At 36.2% G+C, this 25,691-nt stretch overlaps 1 protein-coding gene and 1 pseudogene across 3 annotated transcripts in view; one reads left to right on the top strand and one right to left on the bottom strand.

The window, feature by feature from the left end:
- The window catches only part of GMCL1 (germ cell-less 1, spermatogenesis associated), a 38,551-nt gene that overhangs the window by 5,877 nt on the left and 6,983 nt on the right, over window positions 1-25,691 (top strand). The window contains exons 2-12 of one of the 2 annotated variants that reach the window (XM_021699255.1): window positions 1,000-1,123; window positions 2,930-3,026; window positions 4,007-4,104; window positions 7,427-7,539; window positions 8,183-8,248; window positions 10,324-10,408; window positions 12,718-12,808; window positions 14,468-14,605; window positions 16,964-17,033; window positions 20,051-20,126; window positions 24,612-24,757. In XM_021699255.1, coding sequence (XP_021554930.1) covers window positions 1,000-1,123; window positions 2,930-3,026; window positions 4,007-4,104; window positions 7,427-7,539; window positions 8,183-8,248; window positions 10,324-10,408; window positions 12,718-12,808; window positions 14,468-14,605; window positions 16,964-17,033; window positions 20,051-20,126; window positions 24,612-24,757 — 1,104 coding nt within the window. The remainder of the gene's footprint in view (window positions 1-999; window positions 1,124-2,929; window positions 3,027-4,006; window positions 4,105-7,426; window positions 7,540-8,182; window positions 8,249-10,323; window positions 10,409-12,717; window positions 12,809-14,467; window positions 14,606-16,963; window positions 17,034-20,050; window positions 20,127-24,611; window positions 24,758-25,691) is intronic. The other variant, XM_021699256.2, reaches the window with a different exon arrangement.
- On the bottom strand, window positions 43-831 carry LOC110588873 (annotated as a pseudogene). The gene has a single exon (XR_002480848.1). The product of XR_002480848.1 is annotated as an adenylate kinase isoenzyme 6-like (transcript).

Raw genomic sequence — 25,691 nt, 5'->3', positions numbered from 1 at the left:
GGGATCATCTTCATTTTCTTTTGTAACCAGCTTAGCCACCCATTTGGTCAGATTTATTTATTCTTCAGCAGTTGAAGCATTTAAGATGACAGTTTTTACTTTAAATCCTTAATGATATTATATATACTATACTTGAGAATGTTTTGCTTTCTCGTGGAGAAAAAAAGCCCAAACATAAACCTTTAGATTATCCATATACTAGTCCTGCAGCACAATCTTAATAAGAAAGTTTTACTGATAACTGGACAATTTATTCATTATGGCAGGGATATAACAAGAGTGGTTGTAAAGTGGCCAGTCTTATAAGTCAGGAGCTATGATCCTTGATCCACTGCTCAATCCACTTCAATATCTGATTGATATTATCCTCTAGATCTTCTGGTTTATTGCTGGGCAGTTGATGTACTATTTCTTCCTTGTAGGATGCTAATGCTTCTTCATAAAGAACTTGAAAAATTTCACACTGAATACTTTCTTTTAGTTTCTTTTCATTATAACCCCTTGTTTCAAGTCTTTTGTACAATACACTGTTATCTGCTTGCAGCACAAAAACTATATGAAACCAGCGTTCAGGAAAGAAATCACAACCATGGTAATCAACAATAACTCCACCTTCGCTCATTTGGTTTTCTAATTCATCAACTACTCTGTCTTCATCTAAAATGGGGCATTCATACTCTTCATCATAGCCATCATACAACTGCCCTTCTCGAGCTAAATCACCCACATTAATGTATTTCAGTCCTGATCTTGATGCAAGTTCTTTGCCTAGCGTGGTTTTTCCAACCCCTGGTGTACCTGACCGGTGAGCAGGATGTTCAGAAGCAACATGGTCCTCACCGCGCTGGCTCCGGGCATCCAGTCCTTCTATTCTTTTACACAATGGATAAGTTGGCTCTATTTCATAGAAACTGAACAAAAGGAGTATTCTGAGTTTTGTGCAAAATCAATAAAACATTCAGTTTTACACATATGTAATATTTGCTTTTCTTTTAACAGGAAAAAATTAAAGAGTACATCCAAATATATTTATCAAACGTTATTTTTGAATGGTGAAAATAGTGACATTAAGATTTGTGCTCTAGGAGAAGAGTGGAACTTACACAAAATATATTTATGTCAAGTAAGTATTTTATTTTTCTATTTGACTAAAGAAGGTAATTACTTAAAAATAGCTCATACTCTTTCAAGTCATGTTCTTTCTAATTGCATTTCACAGCAATCTCTTTACAGTAGTTGTTTAAGTCCTATCATCTCGTTCCAAAGTCTTGTTTCATCAGAAATACGGCACACACTTAGTTTGGTCTAGAAAACAGATTTTGAATTTTCCTTGTCATACCAGCCCAGCAAATACCTTTTTGTCATTACTTCAGTAAGGTTCTTATTTTGGTGCCTTTCGTTGATAAAAGGGAAAAAAGTTAGGGAAAAATGTCTAAAGTTAAGATTGCTGAATTTGTTTATTTTGTATATAATTATTTAAATTGGATGCATTTAGCCAAAATGTGATTTTGTAGATATGATTGATTGAAAGTGAATGGAAAGTTCTTGACACTTACTCTTCTTTCCTTCTGGAAAATGCAGTTAAATTAAAGACAAAACCCAGCAAATACAGACTAATTCATTTAGCTGATAATACCTATTTGGTTTGTGTGCTGAAAATATTACCATCTGCCACCCCATTTTAAAGATTCAAAACTCTCAAAATGAAAGAAAATGTTGCTCTAATGGCTCAAATATTTTATTCATTTATTCTTTCATCAAATCTATCTATTCTTTCTTCAAATCATTGTTCTAGGCACTGGGAATAGAACAGTGAACAATTCAGTTTCTATCCTATGGAGTTTATATTTTCTCTCTTCTTCACCGTTTGACAATAATTACTGGTAAGACAGTATAGTATAAGATTTCAGTAGAAATATTAAAAAAAAACTTTTTCTATAACATTTTAATCATAATGTTTTTTATTTAATTTTTTTGAACAAGGTACTTTGGCTTGAAGTTTATAGCTCAGGGAATATATCAGAATATTGGTCTCAACTTGAGGATAGGGTCCATACCTTTTTTTTAATCACTGAAAGCAGTTTTGTGAATTTAAGGATGAGAATGCCTCAGTGAAGGCTTTCCCTCTCAAGAGAAACTGTATTGATTATAGTGCAAGCCACATGCTAAAATATAGTAAGCCTCCTAAGGACAGAAACAATGTCTGTTTTGTTTACTGCTGTATTCACAGTGCCTTATACATACTAAGTATTCATTGAAATTAGTTAATATTTGATCTAGTCCAAAGTAATTCTAATTATAAGAGGTACTATCTAGAAGGTAACTAAAGACTTCATCCATTTTGGTACCTTTCCAAGAATTTAGGTCCATTCTGGAATTTTCTGATTAGTTAAAACTAAACTTTAGATTTATCCTAATTTCTGGGGATCATCCCATTTACAGCCACTAACACAGTAAGGATTCAACAGTAGGAAAGTTCTTAGTCTTCACTCCTCCTCAGTACATGATTATGTATTCACCTTGTGTTTTGTCATATGTTTATGAGAGTCTTAAATACATGATATGTTTTCTAAGCTTGAATTTAAAATGTCATTGAGAAGGAAAACATATACCTGTAATAGACTCAGAAATTGTTTTAACTAAGTAAAAAATTAATGTAAGTTTCAAATAGTAATATAGGAATTCAGTTCAGATAGTAATATGAGAATTTGGTTTGGTTTTCATTAAATTAATCCTAAACAAAGTATTTTGACATACCTCAAGTGTCCTTAATCTCATTTTCCTGTAGACATATTTAGCAACTCTTTTTCTCCTGAAATAATATGGATTCATTTTGATAGAAGAGTTGCTTGGAATTAGAAATGGGAAAATAATTTGGAAGGCACAGAAGGTACTAGATAATTGTTTTTGTTTTGTTTTGTTTTTTAAGTCTGGCTACTTTTCTAGTATGTTCAGTGGTTCTTGGAAAGAATCCAGCATGAATATTATTGAACTGGAGATTCCGGACCAGAATATTGATATAGAAGGTAACCACCACCATGTTTACTATTATGCAAAAAGTATAACATAACCTTTTTATTCTTTTGGTAGAAAATAAATATTTTCTTCCAACCTTGTAGGCTAGGAAAAAAGCTCCATTTAACACCCTAGAGTGTCAACTTTGTATTGATTTGCCCCATAGTTTTTATCAATTCTGTTCTATCTGTCCCTAATCTACTTAGTAGAGCTGGTAAATAGTGTTTATTGATTATTCCCCATGTATGAAGACTTTCTCTGGGAACAGTAGGGTATGAATCATGTAATCGGTGTTTTAGAGCTCTGAGTTCTTAGATGAGGAAGCTGAAGCCCAGAGGCTTTAGGGACTTATTTTAGGTCTCAGCACTTTAGTGAGCCTCAGTCAGCCTATAGTTCTCCTAATTCCTGTTCCAGTGCTCATCCTCGGCTCCCCTCTTTGATTGCCCACGTGTAAGTACCCAGTACTCACAACATAGGCAAAGAGAAAAGTTAAGGGTGTTTATAAACACCCACAAGAGTGGCAGTGCAGAGAAGGAAGGACAGGCCTAGATGGCTGTGGTGGTTGGGGGAGAGTGTGGCATGAAGAGGACCAGGAGCTATTCCCCACTCCCCAGGAATGAAGCACTGAAAGCACGAGGGTTAAGATTATCATTGGGGTATGTGTACTTAATGATTGGTCTATTCAGGGTATCTTTATAAAACTTTTTCCAAGGGTATCTTATTTCTGACCACCAACTAATGTCAAGATTAGATGCAGAAGAATCCAGCTCTGTTAGGTTGAATAAATGGAAATTTGTAACATTATTTTTAAATTAGCACCATTAATCAGTAACCATTATTAGCATTTTAATTAGTGATACTCTCTTATCCTTTTATGTACATCCTAAATTTAGACGTATATCTTAGAGTATAAAGACAGCCGTCATTATTTTTGTAATACTTTCATAGATATCACTGTTATTTCATTCCCTGGGTCTATTTTTGCTTTCAGCACTGCAGGTTGCATTTGGGTCACTGTATCGAGATGATGTCTTAATAAAGCCCAGTCGAGTTATTGCCATTTTGGCAGCAGCTTGTATGTTACAGTTGGTGAGTATGCACATTATTCAGACGAGATTGGGTGCGCTCAGGGTGGGATGGCTGTAGAGGAGTATGCACATTATTTAAAGAAAGGATCACAGTTGGATCTTTGTTTCAAAGTATTTATTCTAAAAACAAAAATAAAGCTTAGCTTTTTACAATTTTTAAAATAAAAATGAAATGTGTAAATATGTCATTTGTGATAAGTCATTTAAGAAGCTTAACCAAAAAAAATACTACTAATAAAATGCTTAATGAAAACCAATTTATTGGGGCGCCTGGGTGGCTCAGTTGGTTAGGCGACTGCCTTCAGCTCAGGTCATGATCCCAGGGTCCTGGGATCGAGCCCCGCATCGGGCTCCCTGCTCGGCGGGAAGCCTGCTTCTCCCTCTCCCACTCCCCCTGCTTGTGTTCCCTCTCTCTCTGTGTCTCTGTCAAATAAATAAATAAAATCTTAAAAAAAAAAAAGAAAACCAATTTATTATAGCTGAGGGGGTCATCATGTCTGTGTAAGATGAATGCAAGCTATTTCAGTGTAGATACCTTAGAATTACTATAATGTGGTAAGAATTGACTTGTCTAAGTCCATTTACAGATTTCTATTCATTAGTGATTTATCTTGACTGTTATTAAGCAGATCACTTATGATTACTAATTCATTTAGGTCATGGGTTTGAAAAACATTGAGTGCTTACTTTGTCAACTTTTCCTTAATTATGAAATAATTGTGGTAAACCACATAAATATATATATAATCCATTGGTAGAATGACAGATTTGTTCTTTCAACAGAAATATATTGAGCAGGGGCACCTGGGTGGCTCAGTCGTTAAGCGTCTACCTTCAGCTCAGGTCATGATCCCAGGGTCCTGGGATCAAGCCCCGTATCGGGCTCCCTGCTCGGCGGGAAGCCTGCTTCTCCCTTTCCCACTCCCCCTGCTTGTGTTTCTGCTCTCGCTATCTCTCTCTCTGTCAAATAAATAAATAAAATCTTAAAAAAAAAAAAAAAAATATATATATATATTGAGCAATGTGTCAAACTAGGCATAGGAATCCAAAGGTAAATTAAGACATAGTCCCAACCTTCACGGAACTCACAATGTAATGTGTGTGTGGAATGGGGGCAGGAGGGTTGATAAACAGACCCAGAGACAGAGTAAGAACTATCCAGTATTATAGGTATCATAATAAACATCCTGTAGGATTTAGCAGATGAACAGAGGGAGTGGTCAGTTCTACTTGGTGGTGCAAAGAAGGAAATTGAGTCTTGAAAACTGAAAATCTATTTATCTTGCAAAGAAAGAAGAGGGGAAGGAAGCATTTTATACAGAGTAAATTAATACCCAGAGATGTGAAACAGTGGAGGATCAGAGAATCTGAGTGGAACATGGCTCTAGCACAGACATAAGAAGCACATATAAGAAGCTCTAGCACAATCAAGGAAGGGTTGTTGAGAAGGCAGCAGAGGCCAGATTATGAAAATCCCTCTATACCTTTTAAGAAGTTTAGACTTTATATGTAGGTACTTTGGGAAGATTTTTTTTTTAATTATTTTACTTATTTGAGAGAGAGAGCTTGCATGTGAGTGGGAGATGAGGCAGAGGGAGAGAATCCTCAAGCAGACTCCCTTCTGAGTGCGGAGCCCCACGTGGGGCTTGATCCCATGACCCAGGAGACCGTGACCTGAACGGAAACCTAGAGTTGGACTCCCAACTGACGGAGCCACCCATGTGCCCCCTTTTGGAAGCTTTTAATCAAAGAAAAGGCAGTTGTGTTTTAGAAAGAATACTTCAGAAATAATGTGAAGGGGGGCGCCTGGGTGGCTCAGTCGTTAAGCGTCTGCCTTCGGCTCAGGTCGTGATCCCAGGGTCCTGGGATCGAGCCCCACATCGGGCTCCCTGCTCCACAGGGAAGCCTGCTTCTCCCCTCCTTCTCCCCCTGCTTGTGTTCCCTCTCTCGCTATGTCTCTCTCTGTCAAATAAATAAATAAAATCTTTAAAAAAAAAAAAAAAAAAGAAATAATGTGAAGGATGTATTGAAGAAAAGATGAGTACATTAGAGACAAAATCTTACTGCAGTAGCCCAAGTGAGGGTTTAAAGTAGGGTAGTAGCAGTAAGCATGGAGAGGAAAAACTGGATCACAGAAAGATTAATCAGGGATAATCCACTGGACTTGGTGACAGACAAGATGTTAAGAGGAACTCGGAGGGGCGCCTGGGTGGCTCAGTTGTTAAGCGTCTGCCTTCGGCTCGGGTCGTGATCCCAGGGTCCTGGGATCGAGCCCCGCATCGGGCTCCCTGCTCCGCGGGAAGCCTGCTTCTCCCTCTCCTATTCCCCCTGCTTGTATTCCCTCTCTCGCTGTGTCTCTCTCTGTCAAATAAATAAATAAAATCTTTAAAAAAAAAAAAAGAGGAACTCGGAAGGGGCTGGGTGAGGGGGTAGTCTCAAGTGACTTTCAGGTAAGTTTAAAATCCTAATGGGGAATTTTATTTTGATCTTTATAAAAAGTTAAGTTTCCTTTTCTGTGATATTTGCATACTTATTTATTTGAAGTATTAGTAAATAGCTTGCTCAATATATTTAGCTGAGATCATTTGATTTTTTATATGTTGTCATCCTTTCAATACTTACTTTCAACAAGTGCACTTTATTTTCTAACTTTAGTCCTTTTGGTTTTGTCCTAAATCCATTTTCTGCATTATCTTTATGATTTAACTAACTAACTTAATAATATACTTGCATGATGAATATATTTCAGAAATTTAGGTAAAAAGTGACATTCTTTCCATATATTGAATAAAATTAGTTCATTTGAAATCTTACATATAAACATTTTAGATTAATATTTCAATGTAAATGTATTTGTTTTAGGTGCATCTCTTAGAAATTGATAAGTGTTTTATACTTTAATAAACATTTTCTGATGATTCATACTGTTTACTTGCCTAGCTCCATCACATGGTTGACTGAGCATGTTAAATAAAATTTAAAAAGAACAGACAAACCAGATATAATGCTGCTTAATTTTGCAAGGTCCCAGAGAGAGGAAGAATAAAAAAGAGAATAGCAGTATTCATCTCTACTTTACTGCCTTACTGCTTTTATCCCCTACATTCTGTTTTCGGTTCCAAGTATTTAGTTGAATTCTTGCTGGATTTTTTTTTCAGTATTTTTACTGGACTTAAAAATTTAGGCTTGCTGCACTTAAATGAGTTTTCTTTCTTTTCTTTCTTCCTTTTTTTTTTTTTACTTTTTAATATGTACAAGCACATATTCAGAGCTAATTTTTCCCACGTGAAATGGGCCTTTCCAGTGCTTATTTATATTTACAGGATGGTTTAATACAGCAGTGTGGTGAGACAATGAAGGAAACAATTAATGTGAAAACTGTATGTGGCTATTACACATCAGCAGGGACCTATGGATTAGATTCTGTAAAGAAAAAGTGAGTTACCTTTTTTATTTTTCCTCCCATCCCACTTGTGGGAATTTGGCTGCTTTGGTTTCTTAAGAGAATGTATAGCTATAAGAAAGAAAGAAAAAAGATAAAGGACTAGAATTTTGTTATAAAAAGTCCTTTTTTACATTTGGATGAATTAGTAAATTCCTTGAAAGTGTTGTCTTTGTAAGTGACCATGGGTGGGTTATACATGTTTATACGTGGCTTATAAAAACTCTGGTCACTCTTTATAGTGCGTTTTCTATTAATATTTTTTAAGTAGTAGGCATCATAGACATTATATCAGTACACCTACTGGCAATGTTTTTAACTCCTGAGAATTGCAGTACCCATTTTCAAATTATAAAGAAGGTAATAGAAGTGTGCAAGCCCCTTCATAAATGATGTAACACCAACTTGAAATGATGTTTTCTTAAGTAGAAATGCTCTTATTAATATAAGGTAGTATTTCCTTAATAACTGCTGACAAAAACAATACTAAATTTTTGGTCGTTAAATTTAAAAATTTGAGCATGTTCTGGCAAGACTAATCGTTTTTATTTTAACTGTAAGTCCTACCAATAAGTCATAAATACATGATATATTATTTATGTATCATGTAAAAAATAATTCCATGTTTTAATTTCAGGTGCCTTGAATGGCTTCTGAACAATTTGATGACTCACCAGAATGTTGAACTTTTTAAGGAACTCAGGTATTTTAATTTTAAATAACTTTATAATTAATCATCCTAAAATAATGTTTATTTGTTCAAGTATGCATTTGCTTTATACAAAATTATATTACTTATGAAAAGTGAATAATTTAATGAAAGGTATCTTGACATCTATGAACTGAAGAAATGCTTCATAGATTTCTTTGTCATAAATAATATGTATATTATGTGTCTACTATTTTAACCAATTTTAATAGAAAAATTCATTGTTACTATAAAACTATAGAAAAATAAGTGTTACCTCACTTTTGCTGGGCTCTTAGAGAATCTAAAAATTTATTTAAAAACCATCTTTACCATTGCAAAATTAAGTTTTAAAGATTTTATTTTAAGTAATCACACCCTACATGGGGCTTGAACTCGCAATCCTGAGATCAAGTCACATGCTCCAACTGAGCCAGCCAGGCACCCCAGCAAAATTAAGTTTAAGGAAGTTGTTTTAAACTTTTTGGTAGGCCTGATGAAGTTAAATTCAACATTCAGGAGACGAACCATGAGAGACTATGGACTCTGAAAAACAAACTGAGGGTTCTAGAGGGGAGGGGGGTGGGGGAATGGGTTAGCCTGGTGATGGGTATTAAAAGGGGCATGTTCTGCATGGAGCACTGGGTATTATATGCAAACAATGAATCATGGAACACTACATCAAAAACTAATGATGTAATGTATGGTGATTAACATAATAAAAAAATCTAAAAAAAAAAAAAAAGAATAGCATCTATTATTATTCCTTCCTGCCTTCCTTCTTCCCTTCCTTCCTGCCTGACTTCAACAAACACTTCCTGAATGTCCACTATATATGAAGGCTGTGAAGGATGCAGAGATGATTATGTCATGGTTTCTGCCCTCAAAGAGATCATTCCTGTGATGTCAATTTTACTGGGTTTTTTTGTTTGTTTTTTTTTTTTTACAAGTATGGGTGGGGAAGTGATGGGGAAAAAGATAAACATTTTTGTTTAAATACAATGTGGAATAGAGAGAATTCAAGTTTCTTTGAGCTTTAAAGATGAAATACAAGAAGTAGTAGAAATGTTATTTTTATGGCTAGACTATCTCCTGGATTCCTGGGTCCTGTCCTTTCCTCTGCCCTTAGGATGTACTTTGGTAGAAAAGTTTGAGAAGCATTTTTCTACCAAAAAAATCATTACGTAAAGATGTCAAGGTATAAACAAAGCTCTGCATTATGTTTGGTTTCAAAATCATCAGGGTGCCTAAGTGGTCAGTCAGTTAAGCATCTGCCTTCGGCTCAGGTCATGATCCCAGGGTCCTGGAATCAAGCTCCGCATCCAGCTTCTTGCTCAGCAGGGAGCCTGCTCCTCCCTCTCCCTCTCTGCCTGCCACTCCCTCTGCTTGTTATCTCCATCTCTCTCTCTCTCAAATAAATAAACTCTTTTAAAAAAGAAAGAAAATCATTAGAAACACTAATTTTTTTTCTTTTTTATAATTTCTCATTGAACTCTTTCAAAAAGAAGATAAATTGTAGTGGTCATCTTAAAAACCTAGATGTTCTTCTGGCTTTTTATGGCTTAAAGGAAGTGGGAAAAAACAACTGGTGATACAATTTCCACTCTAAATTTAAACTAATACATATTTCTTGATCTTACTCTTTAATAGTAATGAAAACATGTTTTATGACTAAGCAGTTAAGCGTCAATGTTTAAAGGTTACTTTGAAGATAAAGATGTTTCAGTGAATTTTGACAAGTGTCTTTTTTTTTTAAACAATGAATGCTCAGGAAAGGCAAAACAGGAACACTGCCACTTTATCAGAGCATACTGAAAGTTATCTAATTGAGACCTTGTTTTAACTTGATTAATCAGCAGATCAAAGCCTTGTTTTCCTGTCAGTTCAAATAAAGACCTTTCATAGTATACTATATGAATTAAAAGTATCCTTGTGTTCAGATAGGTTATTTCTGTCTAAGATTCTTTGTGTTGTGCAAAAAGACTGATGACATTTTCTTTTCATTAAAAAGACTTAAATTTTTAGTTTCACCAGGGTCTTTTAGCCTGTGCATGAGAATAAACTCACTACCTCTGTTTTATCTTTTCTAGTATAAATGTCATGAAACAGCTCATTGGTTCATCTAACTTATTTGTGATGCAAGTGGAGATGGATGTATACACAGCTCTTAAAAAGGTATTGACATAATATATATGTAAGGGCATCACCTCAGCATTACTTATAATAGTGAAAAACTGGAAACAGCTAGTATCTAGTGATTAAGGAATGGTGTAAATGAAAGAAATATGCCAAAATGTTAAAAAAAAAAATCTTTATTTAGGGATTTGCTGTCATGAATGATTTTAATTTCATTCTTTATACTTGTCAACCTTGAAAGTATAATAGCCAGTTATTTTACCAGCAAAATGGATTTATTTGGGAATAGTAGAGCAATTGGAATTTGGTACATGTAAGCTATGACAAACCACAGGCAAGTCCAGACCTCAAAGGAGAGGAACATTACTTTATTGAAAAAAAGAGGAAGTTGGGAGTGGCTGCTTTGAATGAAACGAAAATCCATTGGAGGAAAGCTAGAGTTCCTTGTTGACTGAGTTGTGGTATCTTCTTATTGGCTGAGCTTGTTGCTGGGCAAGAAGAAATTCTTCCTTTCTCCTACTAGAGTAGTAAAGTTGGCTTCTTCCTGTTGGGAATGCAAGGTTACCTCTCTGACTGTTAGGTCTGCAATTGACAATAAGTGGTGGGCCATGAGAGCTTGCATCCTATTTCCTTTCTTTGGTTTTACATATTTTCTATCCTAGGAATATGTTTCTGATTTTTTTCCCAGATTTTTTTCAACAACAAGCATGCTATTGTTACGTTATTTACATAATCAGAAATGTTAAATATTTTATATGGTTTTCAGAAATGTTTTCAAAGTTGAATTAATGACTTTATGATGAAATTTTCACTTTTTCTAGAAAATGGTGAAATTCTTTAAAGACCTTATTTGCACTTCAGGCATATGTTTCTTTTCATCCTTTTGAAAGGTTTTAACATCTTTAATGTAATTTTATTTTCACAACTCTGAAGAGACAAGTCAGCTATCATTCTTGTTCTGTAGATGATAGGACTTAGAACTCTTTACAGTTACTAAGTGGCAGACTTGAGGTAGAACCCAGGTTTGTGAGTCTTAGTCCATTGCTTTTCCCACTGAATAATTTTGCCCTTAGCCTTTTGTCCCCGGCAACAAAGTCTCCTTTAACCCAGCTTTGAAACCTGAGAATGAGATACCTTCTAAGTTATATTATTGCAATTGCTTATTGTGTGGTAGAGATGAGATTCTACTACTGTTTTTTTTTTCAAGGAAGTTTAGTAACTTGAGTTATGTAATCATTGAAGGAAGGGTAGACAGGCCATTTCTGTCTCTGAGCCAGTGGTAACGTTCATTGTTTCCTATTCTTGTAATTGCTTTTATGCCAGTAATGGTAAGTGCTTACTGTGTGCCAGGCACTATTCAAAGTAAGTGACACATAATAACTTTTTTAGTGTCCTATGAGGTATCATGTTCATTTTGTAAATGAAGAAATTAAGGCCCAGAGAAATTAGGTAATTTGTCCACCTGTTAATTGGCAGGGCCAGGATTTAAAAGTCCATGCTCCTAACTACTCTGTATACTGTCTCAACAGTAATAAAACAGTAAGAAACTCCTTTTTCTCTTGTTTAATAAATTATTATTAAATAATCTATTAAATTATTATTAAATAATTAAGATTATTTTTATAACCTTACACAATAATTAGCAAAATTAAGTTAGTTGATGAGTAGAATAAATTAGTGTAAAATTACTAATGTAATATATATATTAAACCTTTACCATTTTAACTGTGAAACTATACTGTGTTTGAGGCCATAAATACTTCTCAGGAATTCATTTTTTCTTTACCACACATTGTTTTAGTTTTTATCATTGGACCACGATTAAAGCCATGATGAGAGGGAGGGGAGGGGCAAAAGGAGAAGGAGTGAGGGAGAGAGAGAATCTTAAGCAGGCTCCACGAAGCGAAGCGTGGAGCCCAATGCAGGGCTCAATCTCAGAAACCTGAGATCACGACCTGAGCGGAAATCAAGAGTCGGACACTTAACCGACTGAGCCACCCAGGTGCCCCAAACCCATGATGAATTTAAAGCTTGTGAGCATGTTGGGGCGCCTGGGTGGCTCAGTCATTAAACGTCTGCCTTCAGCTCAGGTCATGATCCCAGGGTCCTGGGATCGAGCCCCGCATTGGGCTCCCTGCTCGGCGGGAAGCCTGGTCTCCCTCCCCCACTCCCCCTGCTTGTGTTCCCTCTCTCGCTGTGTTTCTCTGTCGAATAAATAAATACTTTCAGTGGCGTGTACTGGAAATCAAATTTTTTAAATATTATGTTTTAAGGTGGAAGCAGTTTGAATGTAAAATTGTAACATGATAAAATCTTATAGTTTTTTTTAATTTGCTTTTTTAACCTAGTGGATGTTCCTTCAACTTGTGCCTTCGTGGAATGGATCTTTAAAACAGCTTTTGACTGAAACAGATGTCTGGTTTTCTAAGAGGAGAAAAGGTATGCCTGAAATTTTTATTGAGAACTTGGTTTGGGCATCTTTTTAATTGAAATTTATTAAAATCAGTTCCTAACTTATTTGTAGACCTAGAGAATTTTAGATCTGGTGAGGACCTTAAGCAGTTATCTAATTCAGCCCCTAATTTAAATTGAGAAAAGTAAAGCTGGAAAAGAAAAATGCCTTGCCAAGTATTAACTGAATTATTACTCCTCGAACTAACACCATAGTTTGATCCCCCGAACTATTACCTTTCCCATTTTATCACCAGCAGGTCTTGGTGATTACATTTGTCTTTTGTTTGACCACATTGAATTTTCTATAACACATTAACTCTGTCTATCAGGCAACAATTCTTAACATGGGGGGCCCATCTACAGGCTTCAGTGTGTCACCCCCAAAAGTGTATGCAGAACTTTATATGTATGCATGTGTTGCATGCATTTTGCAAGGTGAGAACTTCATACCTTTTGTCAGAGTCTCGGAGAAGACTCATCTAAAATTCATTGAGATCAACTGCTATTAAATTCTTTCTTATTGGGACAGAGGTGGAACATGCGATGTATTTATTTTTTACTTTGCTAGAACAGATAATAGGGAAAAATTCTGGGTGCAAAGAAGTGGATAAATCATTATCCTTAGTTCATGATTTTCTTAGTTCGTGGTCATTTTTGGTCCATGCATGGCCACCATTTTTGCTTATTTTTAATTGTATATTGAACCCCCAGAAGTACTAGAACAGTAGTAACTTGAGTCTACTCCTGTGCTTCTCTCCTGTTGTGTATCTGACTTTTCCAACCACTATCTTGAATTTTGTGTTTGTTATTCCCTTAAAAAAATGTTATTGCATGTCTTAATATACATAACATAATGGTGTGCTAGTAAGCTGGTCTCTGAAAAAATAATCCCTGATTTTCAGCGTTTTTAAAATTTCCATGATACAAATTCTCCCAGTGTGGTTGATTCCAGTCTACCAACATGACATCATTGCCACTGAATGCAGAGTTGAGAAGAAATGCACACCATCAGCTCCTATAAGCCAGTGCAAGCCATCTCCAGCACACCACTGGACAATATATCTTTGGATTTTAGTTGTTATTGAACTATTTCAATACATGTGTTGCAAAGCAATGGCTATAGTGTCTTTGTATCTTATTTTGTATTTTAATAGAGAATTAACATATTAACTAGGAGTGTTCACCACATACAGCTAAAGCATAAATTAGATGAATCCCAAGAGACAAATCCACGTCCTTTGTATCTTATGAAGACCCTTGAGTTTGGCATTTGAGCTCTGGAGTTCCACGGGAGTGTTCAATCTCTGGAGAGATACTGTAACTCTAACTACCATTCTCAAGCCTTCCTTTCCCAAACCTTGCTGCACTGGAAGCTCCAAACTCCAGAAACTAGGTGTACAACTGAATTCCCAGCCCAAAGTCCACTTGGAACCAAAATTAGTTTCCTGAGGCTTCTTTCTAAGTCTAAGTATTTATCCATACTCCACAGGTTTTTATAATCTTTGAAAACTAGCTTATTTCTATTCTAATTGAATATATGTGTGTGTATATCTGTGTGTGTGTCTCCCTGCCCATAAAAACATTTAGGAATAAAATAAATAGACTTGAAAAGAATGCCTATTGAATTTAAACTGTTCTTTATAGATTTTGAAGGTATGACCTTCCTTGAAACTGAACAAGGAAAACCATTTGTGTCAGTATTCAGACATTTAAGGTTACAGTATATTATCAGTGATTTGGCCTCTGCAAGAATTATTGAACAAGATTCCCTAGTACCTTCAGGTAAGAGAACATGACAAAATTATGATTTTAAGTAACATCTTTCTGATTATTATAGTAATATATGTCCTAGAAAAGAATAAAAAGAGAATAGAAATTACCCTTAATCCCAACAAGATACACATTTTTGTACCAAAGTGAGATCATACTACATAGGTAATTTTCTGTGTTCACATTTTGTATTTAGTATTTTCCCCTATCATTAAGCACTATCCAGACTGTTTAAATGACTCTAGTTTTCTGTGATACAGTTTTGTTTTGTTAAGTATGAGGAAAAAGAAACTAATCCCATCATCTAGAATGATTATCTTGGTGAATTTCTTCTAGTCCTCTTTATTAATATATATACATTAAAATAAAAGCAAAAGTATAATATGTACCCCAAGTTTATATATTAATATAGATGTTCTTTAATTTGATTAACTAGTACACTATTTTAGACCAGACTTTTATTTTTTATTTTTTGAATGGGCTGTATGCAATTTATTAATATGCAAAACGAGTCTTATTCATTTTCTGAGATACTTCACTAGGATTGTTTTGGACCCAACTTGACTTTCCCTTCTACTATGTTTTCTGGATTTTTTAGCTCTAGACCAGACTTTTAAAAATGAGTTTTGAGGGCGCCTGGGTGGCTCAGTCGTTAAGCGTCTGCCTTCGGCTCAGGTCGTGGTCCCAGGGTCCTGGGATCGGGCCCCACATCGGGCTCCCCGCTCCGCGGGAAGCCTGCTTCTCCCTCTCCCACTCCCGCTGCTTGTGTTCCCTCTCTCGCTGTATCTCTCTCTGTCAAATAAATAAAATCCTTAAAAAAAAAAAAATGAGTTTTGAAGTATTAGAAGTATACTTATACTTCATTTGGTTGGGAATAAATAAAAGCAGAAAAATAAATATGGTACTAAGCCAATTCTACTTATATTATTAGTAGATTTTTTAACTAAAATTTCAGTTTACATAGACCTGTGGAAAAAATGATATGCTTTGGGGCGCCTGGGTGGCTCAGTTGGTTAAGCGACTGCCTTCGGCTCAGGTCATGATCCTGGAGTCCCGGGATCGAGTCCCGCATCGGGCTCCCTGCTCAGCAGGGGGTCTGCTTCTCCCTCTGACCCTCTTCCCTCTCGTGCTCTCTGTCTCTCATTCTCTCTCTCAAATAAATAAATAAAATCTTTAAAAAAAAATGATATGCTTTATTAAAGGAAAAATATAGTTATAACTTTTATTTCATTTAGAATAAATTAAAATCTCTTTTTAATATGTCACCTAAACCTAGTATGCAAAAATTACTGTTATTTTTTTAAAGATTTATTTATTTTAGAGAGAGAGATAACAAGCAGGAGGGACAGAGGGAGAGGCAGAGAAAATCTCAGGCAGATTTTGCACAGAGCGCCGAGGTGGGGCTCTGTCTCACAACCCTGAGATTACAGCCTGAGCCGAAACCAAGAATTGGACTCTTAACCAACTGCGCCAACACAGGCACCCCCAAAATTATTATTATTATTATTATTTTTTAAAGATTTTATTTATTTATTCATGAGAGACAGAGAGAGAGAAGCAGAGGGAGAAGCAGGCTCCCAAGGAGCAGGGAGCCCGATGCGGGACTCGATCCCAGGACACTGGGATCGTGACCTGAGCCGAAGGCAGACGCTTAACCATCTGAGCCACCCAGGCGCCCCCCCAAAATTATTTTTTGAGCATGCATGATTTATCTGATAATTTATCTCCCATTAATTAGTTGTTATTTTTAGATAATTTAATAAAACAATTTATTCAGTTTTCTATAAAAGTTACATAAAAACTGAAAATATTACTTCAGGTATGTTTCTTACAAAAGTTAATATGAGCTATGAAAAGGAAACTGTTAAATGCAAGAATCTACTTTTAACTAAAGGTTTAAATCCTAATTTAAATGCAAGTAATCTGGGGCGCCTGGGTGGCTCAGTGGGTTAAGCATCTGCCTTTGGCTCGGGTCATGATCCTGGGGTCCTGGGATCGAGCCCCACATTGGGCTCCCTGCTCAGTGAGGAGTCTGCTTCTCCCTCTCCCTCTCCCTCTGTTGCTGCCCCTGCTTGTACTCTCACTCTCTGTCAAATAAATAAGTAAATAAAATCTTTAAAAAAAATAATAAATGCATGTAATCTAAGTGGAGTCTATCCTAAAGCAAAGCATAATAGTGTTTACCACACTAAAAATCATTAGGCCATATTGTTATAGCATATTTGTAAAATATAAACTAGCTTTATTTGTTGCTATTTTAAACTTGAGTTTAGAAATGGTAACAATTTTATCAAGTTCTTAAAATTTTTAAATGCTTTATGTTCTTCAGTATTTATTATTCTTTTATGCTTATTTATTTTTATATTTTAGAATGGCTCTCTTCAGTGTACAAACAGCAGTGGCTTGCTATGCTCCGGGCAGAACAAGACAGTGAGGTGGGGTAAGTATGTTAGATCATAGCATTGTTCATAAAAAAGGAACAAACCAAAAACAATGTAACTTCTGCTGTGAATTTTTAAATGCATTTATTATATTGAAAAATCAAGAAATGTTAAAGTAGAGAAACAGGATTATTAATCAACTTTTATTCTTATATTTCTGTAACATTATCAATATTATTGGAATTATCAATTAATGGAATGTTTGTGTAGTAATTTGCTGTATTTGTAAAAATTGAGTAATTCATAAACTGTGTTTCACCTAGTGTTGTATAATGATTTTCTTTCAACATACTGAAATATTACTTGGAATAATGCTTGCACAAAGCATGATTTTCATACTTATATATATAGGTAAAGCTAATTTTCTTATTTGTGGTAGTATTATGAAATTCTAATTCTTACTAATTAGCTAATAAGTGTTTTGAAGACCTTTGAGTCTGTAATGAATTAACATAATCCAGTTATAGATGCCTGACCCGGAAGCATATGACCCCCCCCAAAAAATATTTCTGTGCTTTTTTCATTTGAAGGAAAAGCAGATTATCTATTCTTTTCGATGTGCTTTGCAGTTCACAGATGTACTTCCACATTATTATTTGATCTGTATACTGACTCCTTGGTATAGGCTGTGTGAGCAGACAATCCATCTGAGAGTGGATATGGAAGAGGCCTTAAGTTTGACTTTTTTTGCCCCTGATCTCTTAACCCATTCTTATCCACCACAAAACCTGCTAAAATATATGACCTAGTAATGTTTATATCCAAACAGTGACTATATGAAAGTGTTATACAAACTCATGGTAATGATTATGAGGTTATTAGCCAGGATTCTTGGTTTCTACTTTATTTATAATTTATGTTCCATCTTTTTCCAAATATATTCACAGCATACTTATCCTACACAAATATAGTAAGATTGTTGAAATAGAAATAATAACAAAGCAAAAACCAAAAAAAAAAGTTAATTATTTAATGGAATTCAGATTCAAAGCATTTTGTAATATATGAAATATTTTCAAAATCATCCTCATTCTTTTGTATATTCAGTTTTTAGATGTTAAGTGTTCTTATTTTTCAAGATTTTCCTCATCTGTATCTTTACTGAATTGAACATAGAATTTGACCTAAGAGACTGAGCCGGACTAAGTGGGTTTCCTCCCCTCAGAAGTGTATGTATGATCATAGCACCCCAACGAAGTGCTCTATTTCATAGACACTGAGCCTCTGCTCATTGCTGCAGGGCTACTAAAGTGAGGAAGACAGTGTATTTCCTGGATGTTAGGTTATAATCTATTAAAGTCTACCTCCAGGGATCTCCTCTTCCATGCTCTTCCACATTGCTGATGGAGTTATATTTCTGAAGCAGAAATAGAATTGTGTCACTTCTCTGCTTAAATATGTCCAGGGATTTGATGATGGGGACTATTGTTATTCTTTATGTGTGATATAAACATTTTTTAAAATTCCTCATCCTTAAGAAATTCATACTGAATGATTTACAGATTAAAGGATATGTCTGGAGGATTAGCCTCAAAATGATCCGTCAGGAGGGTTATGGGGAGAAGTGGGCTTGGAGTAAAACTAAAACAAGATTATTAAAGCTAGATGGTGAGAAAATTTGACTCATTAAATATTTTATCTACTTTTAGGTTTGAAATTTTTCATAATAAAAAATGTAAAAGTAACAGAACTAAAGCCTGAGAACTCTCTACTATCTACAGGAAAAGTTGAAACTCTTATTAGCATAGCCTGGGGGGCCCATCTACAGTCCATCCCAAACGTCTTTCACTTCATCTCCTCTCATGCTCATCTTAGGCTCTAGCTGTACTAAATTCTTCATACATTTGGTATTCATTTATGCTCCAGATTCTTTTTACCTACTATACCTTCTACCTGGAATGCCCTTCACCTGCATAGAATCCACCCCTGACCTCTACCCCAACAAATTCCCACTCAGGCACAAATAATACCTCCTCTGTGATGATCTCTATCTAATCCCAGGCAGTAAATCTGCCTTTTTCATGCTCCTAACATCACAACTCTCTCCACATTATTGTAAATATTACTTATATGTATAGTTCTCTACTGGGCTGAACTCTTGGGTGTCAAGGACATGTTTTATTAGTTTTATATACATTTACTTATTTTTTATATATTGTATTTCAGTACTTGAACTTGATGGTGAGGAGGTCCCCAGTCTAGGCACTTAATAAATGTTGTATGTAGTGAATATTTTGTATTACTTTTATCATTTGGAATTCTACACTAATAATAATGCATTTTTTGTTATCATAACTTGAAATAACGGTGTTTTTCTTAGTTGATTAAGGTTTTTAAAGTAGGGAACCAAGTAAAGATCAATTGATAAAATTCTACAGCTGTTTCTATTAAATATTGAGTTTGCATGGTTATACTACATAAAAGATGGTTTGGAGGGGACCTGGGTGGCTCAGTTGGTTAAGTGTCTGCCTTCGGCTCAGGTCATGATCCCAGGGTCCTGGGATCAAGCCCCGCATTGGGCTCCCTGCTCAGCAGAGAGCCTGCTTCTCCCTCTCCCTCTGCCGCTCCCCCTTCCTGTGCTCTCCTGTTCTCTGTCTGTCAAATAAATAAATAAAATCTTTAAAAAAAAAAAAGATGGCTTGGATATGAAATAGTAATGTCCAATGGTAGATGATACCAAGTCACGTCTTAAATAGTAGATTTTAACTTATTTTAGTTAGTAGTTAAACTTTTAAGTGCTTTATTTTCTTGAGGAGTACAATTTCTCATAGACATTTTTTTCCTCTTCTCTGGTTTGGCTGAGACCTAATAAAAAGTATTCTAGAAGTCAGGGCAATAAGTGAAACATTAAAGTTAAATTTTATTTTTAATCAGTGCATTCTTATTTTATCTGTAACACAAAAAGGTATTTTTAAATCTATTAGCAAGTTTTTCTATTCTTCTAAACTTAACAGTTCTTTTTAAACTATTAGTTGCCTATTTTCTGTGAAATTTCACATCTTATGTGTATTTCTAGGCCTCAAGAAATCAATAAAGAAGAACTAGAGGGAAATAGCATGAGGTGTGGTAGAAAGCTTGCCAAAGATGGGGAAGTAAGTATGGGTTATGACTCTTAACATTCTCATGCAAATTGTTGTACTATTAGTGCAAAATACACTAAAGTAGAATACACTAGAAGAGCTTTTTTGGTAGTTTCTATAGCGTGATCTCCTGGACAAGGAGTTAGGTGCTCAGTTGTATTGCATGAGACTGTTGAACTTTTTGTGTCCAGCTAAGAGATATAAGAATATCCCTCAGCAATCCAGAAATTAAGATAAATAAGAAATTATATGGGAGCTATTACGTAGTCTTAAAAGTGATTCTTTCTAGTTTACAATTACCTTAAATCAAAGACATTTAAACCCTTTGATTGCTACCCACATTTAGACTTCTGTTTTTCATTACCGTCATATATAAATGTATGTCAGTGAAACAAAAGTATTATGAAACAATACTTAACTGTTGCTGTGTCCAAAGGACCTATTTTCTATTTAATTTTTTTAAAAAGCTTATTGTGACTCATTAAATTGATTTTAATGGGACAAGAACTACAGTTTTTAAAATCCCACTCTAATTGTAATTTTCATCTTAAAAAATAATTCAGCCTGGGGCACCTGGGTGGCTCAGTTGATTAAGCACCGGACTCTTGATTTCAGCTCAGGTCATGATCTCAGGGTTGTGCGATCGAACCCCGAGTCAGACTCCCACACTGGGCGTGGAGACTACTTAAGGTTCTTTCTCTCTCCTCTCCCTCAGCCCCTCCCCCCTCTAAAAAATAATAATAATTCAGCCTAATTTAGATAACCATTCAGTTACTTTTCTCCCAGATTTTCCCTCATTTCAACTTCTTTGTTTTTAGAAGTTAATTGTTTGCATTCGTAATTGTGATAAATGTTAGCAGCGTATCAAAGGGGAATAGGTAGGTGTCTTCTTTATTCCTTAGTCTTCCTTGTTGCTGCTTCTACAACGTGTTCCCGCCTCATCTCTCATTGAACCACAGCTCCTTTGAAGCACATGCTTCTACTGCGCCACTCATGACCCTTATTGTAGCCATCCTTCACTGGGCCATCTGTATTTATCACTGTTCTTGTTATCAGTCTTGGTGATTTTAGTGTCTCTGTTCCCTGACCTTCCTCCCCACAGGGATCTTATGCTCTACCCCACCTCCGGCACCCATTTCCTGGAAGCATATCCTCAGTTTTTGCTTTACTAAATAATAAACCCCCTTCAAAATCACCATTTCAAGCAGACCATTTTCAGACTCCACTCCTATTATCTTTCTAGCACTCTCTTTCTAGAACCTGGACTCCCAACAGTTTTTTAACTCCACCAGTGTAGAATACATTGTTCGTACTACTTTTTTCCCACTACCCTCTCACCATGTCCCTACTTCTTTCTTTACTTGACTTATATGTTCCATCTTAAAATTGGTCCCTGGCTAATACTCTTAACTTCCCTTTTTACTCTGTCAAGCTCAGCTGGCTAAACTCCCAATTCCTGTGAAATCCTGACTTGCTGTGCACTCCATGCCTGCTTCCAAACAGATGGATATGACTAAAGAAAAAGTGTACCCCACCAGGTGTCACTTGAATGTTTGTAACTGTAAACTTCAAACAAGTGCTGCATGCGATCCTCCTACATTTCCCTAGTGAATTCATCCTGCCATTCTTTGAGTACCTCTCAGACCTTCTTTAAAAGGGGCAGTGCTACCACCCTCATTCTTATCTGATGACCTTGTTTCTTTCATCACTCAGAAGATAAAAGCAGTAGGAAGAGAATCTACACATCCTCCTACCAAACGGTTCTGCCAGTCTCACTGCAGCTGTAGCTGTGTGCTGTGCTTTTCCTCTTATTAGAATGGATGAACCATCTGCTTCTGTCCTCGTCCATCCCCTCCCATCATAAAAAACTCCATCCCTGTTCAGAAGCTTTGCTCCTGCAGTCATCACCTCCCTGTCCTGCCTCATCAGTTTTTCTCTTGTACTGGGTCATTGGCATTGAGCATATAACAAACCATACCATCACCCATCTGGAACCACACCCCGACCCCACATTCTTCTCTAGCTACCACTCCCATTTCTGTGCATCTCTTTTAAGCAAAAAACTCATGGAAAAAGTTGCTCATATTTGTCTATACTTCTTGTTCTCCAATGCTCTCTTGAATTCATTCCAGTTCATTTATCCCAGGAAACTCCAGTGAAACTGCCATGCTTTTGTCACCAGTGATTTCCACATCCCCAGGTCAGGTAGTTACTGTTTAGTCTTCCAGAAGTTCTTGGCGACATGACACATCTGCAGTCACTCTTTCTTAGAGATTTTCTGCATTTGACTTCCAGGACAGCATATTCCGCTGGTTTTCTTCCCAACTCACTGGCTGTTCCTTCTAAGTCTTTGCCTAGATCCTTCTCTTTCTCCACAAGTGGACTTCTTACCTGTCGAAGCTCACTCCGAAGTGATCACATCTAGTTCCTTAGACTTCACACTGATGACCTCTAACTCCAGATTCATATATCCAGCTACTCACTTGACATCTTTTTTAGAATCCTAGTAGCATCTTGAATAAAATAGTCCCAAGCTGAACTCTTTATCATCCCCAAACTTTCTCCTTTCCAAGTAATTCTCTAACCCATAAATGGCCCCTCTGTTAATCTGTTGAATAAGCTCCAAACTTTGGATTCTTCTTTCTTAAATACCACAGCTGGTGTTCATAAGGAATTCTTCCAGGCTGTCCTTGTGAAATCTATTCTTAGCATGTCTGCCACTACCACCCAAATCCAAGCCAGCATTATCTCTTGCCTGGGCTGTGGTAGTAGCCTCATAACTGCTGTGCCTCTTTTCACTCTTGCTCTTCTACATGTTGTTTTCTGTACAACAGCCAAAGTCATCTTTTTAGAATGTAAGTTAGATCATGTTACTTCCTTTCCTAAAACTTGCCATCAGCTTCTTACTGCACTTAGAAGAAATGCATGCCCTTCCTTACTATGGACTCCTCAGCCCTACATTTTCTGACCCCTGACTGACTCTCTGAACTTATCCCCGTCGCCTGTCCACCCATGTGACTGCCCTAGCCACGTAGCCCTTCTTGCAGTTCCTCAGATAAGCCAAGCATGTTTTTATCTCCAGAGCTTTGTACTTGCTCTTCTCTTTGCCTAAGTCACTCTTTTCCCAGATAGTTACTGGTCTGCTCCTTAGCTGACTCAGGGCCCGGCTCCACCTAGTATCTCCTTGGAGAGACTTTCCCTGACCACCTGTCTGAACCAGGAGGCTCCCCAGCTGAAGCCCCCTCTTTTCTATCCTGTCACTCTATCCTGACATTCTATTCTGTTTTGTTCTCTTCCATTCCATTCCACACAAACATATACACATATTAAAATACACATTCTAGGGGCGCCTGGGTGGCTCAGTCATTAAGCGTCTGCCTTCGGCTCAGGTCATGATCCCAGGGTTCTGGGATCGAGTCCCACGTTGGGCTCCTTGCTCGGCAGGAAGCCTGCTTCTCCCTCTCCCACTCCCCCTGCTGTGTTCCTGCTCTCGCTATCTCTCTCTCTGTCAAATAAATAAATAAAAAATTAAAAAAAAAAAATACACATTCTACCAGGGCAGAAACTTACTGTTCTTCAATGCCTAGAACAGTATTTGGCACATAATATGTGCTCAATAAATAGCTGTGAGCTATTAAATTAATGTTGTAATTCAGAGTGTCAACCAAACACTTGAAGCCCTAACTTTCCTTCACTATACCATACCAGCTTGCTTAATAGTCCATTAACTATTAGGTGATAGATCAAACAAACTTGTGAACCTCATGAGGGTATTTAAAATAATTCAGTTGTGGGGTGCCTCACTGACTCAGAAGAGCATGCAACTCTTGATCTCGGGGGTCATGAGCCCCACACTGGCTGTAGGGATTACTAAATAAACTTTAAAAAAATAAATAAATAGGAGCGCCTGGGCAGCTCGGTTGAGTGGCTGCCTTTAGCTCGGGTCATGATCTCCAGGGTCTTGGGATCGAACCCCACTTTGGGCTCTCTGTCAAATAGATAAATAAATAAAATCTTCTAAAAATAAATAATAAATAAATAAAGTAACAATATGTATCAGTTGGTTAGTTATTTAAGGAATTTAGAGTATTTTTAAAGCAAGGTGGATTTTAATGGGTTCTTACTACCTCCATATAGCCTCCTGGCCCGCTAAGCTATACCTCCTTAGAGTTGCAGTGAAAAGCTATATTACTTATGATAGAATTACAGTGTGGAGAAATAACAAAACAAAAGAGATTATGAAGAGGTGATATTAGGAAAGTACCTTAAAGAATGATGATCATAAAGGCTGCTTTTCTGGTTTGAACTATATTATACCCATGTGGTAAACCTTTATATATATTCACAGATATATCATGTGTGGCAAGCCTTAAGGGGAAGGTACCCATAAGAGAGAAATATTTGGAATGAGTTAAAGGAAGAAAAGACATTTTGAACTTTTTATTTTTGACTTGCTATGATAAACTGAAGTAGATCTTTCTCTTTTGTATTTCTTAGTACTGCTGGCGTTGGACAGGTTTTAACTTCGGCTTTGACCTGCTTGTAACTTATACCAATCGATACATCATTTTCAAACGCAATACACTGAATCAGCCGTGTAGTGGATCTGTCAGTTTACAACCTCGAAGGAGCATAGCGTTTAGGTAGGATGAAATTTCCCTTCCTCACTCCAGAAAAAATATAAGAAATAAAATAAAACCAGTAATTTACACCGATAGTAGTAGAGTTTTGGTAAGAGACAGTATATATGAAAGTGCAAAGAACTATTAAGGTTCTATTCCTGTGAAATGTTAGTAATAATCAAAATCAAAAAGCCTGGATCTAGTATGTCAGAAAGAATAGGCTGGAATATGAATGATACAGGATTGATAATAGGCTTGAAGTTGTTGCCTTGCTGCCATTCTTGCAAATTAAAGGTCCAGAAAGGAAAGACGGTAAGGTATTTTTCTAGGAAAGCATGTCTGGTATTGTCCTTCACTTTCTGTGGGATTTCATATATCCAACTTTGCCTGATAGTTGAGCTGGCTATCTTTCTTGAGAGGATACTGACAAATTGGAAAATAGCTTAATGAGTGGATTTTTTTAAGTCATATATTTATACTTACCTTACACCACATGCAAAAATGAACTCAAAATGGGTCAAAGACCTAAACATAAGAGCTGAAACTATAAAACAACTCTTGGAAGAAAACATAGGGGAAAAGCTTCTTGACATTGGATTTGGCAATGATTTCTTCAATATGACACCAAAGCATAGGCAACAAAAGAAAAAAATAAATTTGACTTCATCAAAATTAAAAACTCTTGTGTATCAAAGGACAGAATCACAAGAGTGAAAAGACAACCCAGAGAATGGGAGAAAATATTTGCTAACCATGTATCTGATAAGGAACTAATATCCAGAATATCTAGAGAACTCCACAACAAAAACACAACCTCATCCAAACATGGGCAACAGACTTAAATAAACATTTCTCCAAAGAAGATATGCAGATGGCCAATAAGCATCTTTTCATGTTTGAAAAGATGCTCAACATCACTAATCATTAGAGAAACACAAATCAAAGTCACAGTGAG

Source organism: Neomonachus schauinslandi, chromosome 10, assembly GCF_002201575.2.
Source record: "Neomonachus schauinslandi chromosome 10, ASM220157v2, whole genome shotgun sequence".
NCBI classification, from domain to species: domain Eukaryota; kingdom Metazoa; phylum Chordata; class Mammalia; order Carnivora; family Phocidae; genus Neomonachus; species Neomonachus schauinslandi.
The sequence above is the reverse complement of the archived record's forward strand: the minus strand, read 5'-3'. Positions and strand labels throughout refer to the sequence as shown.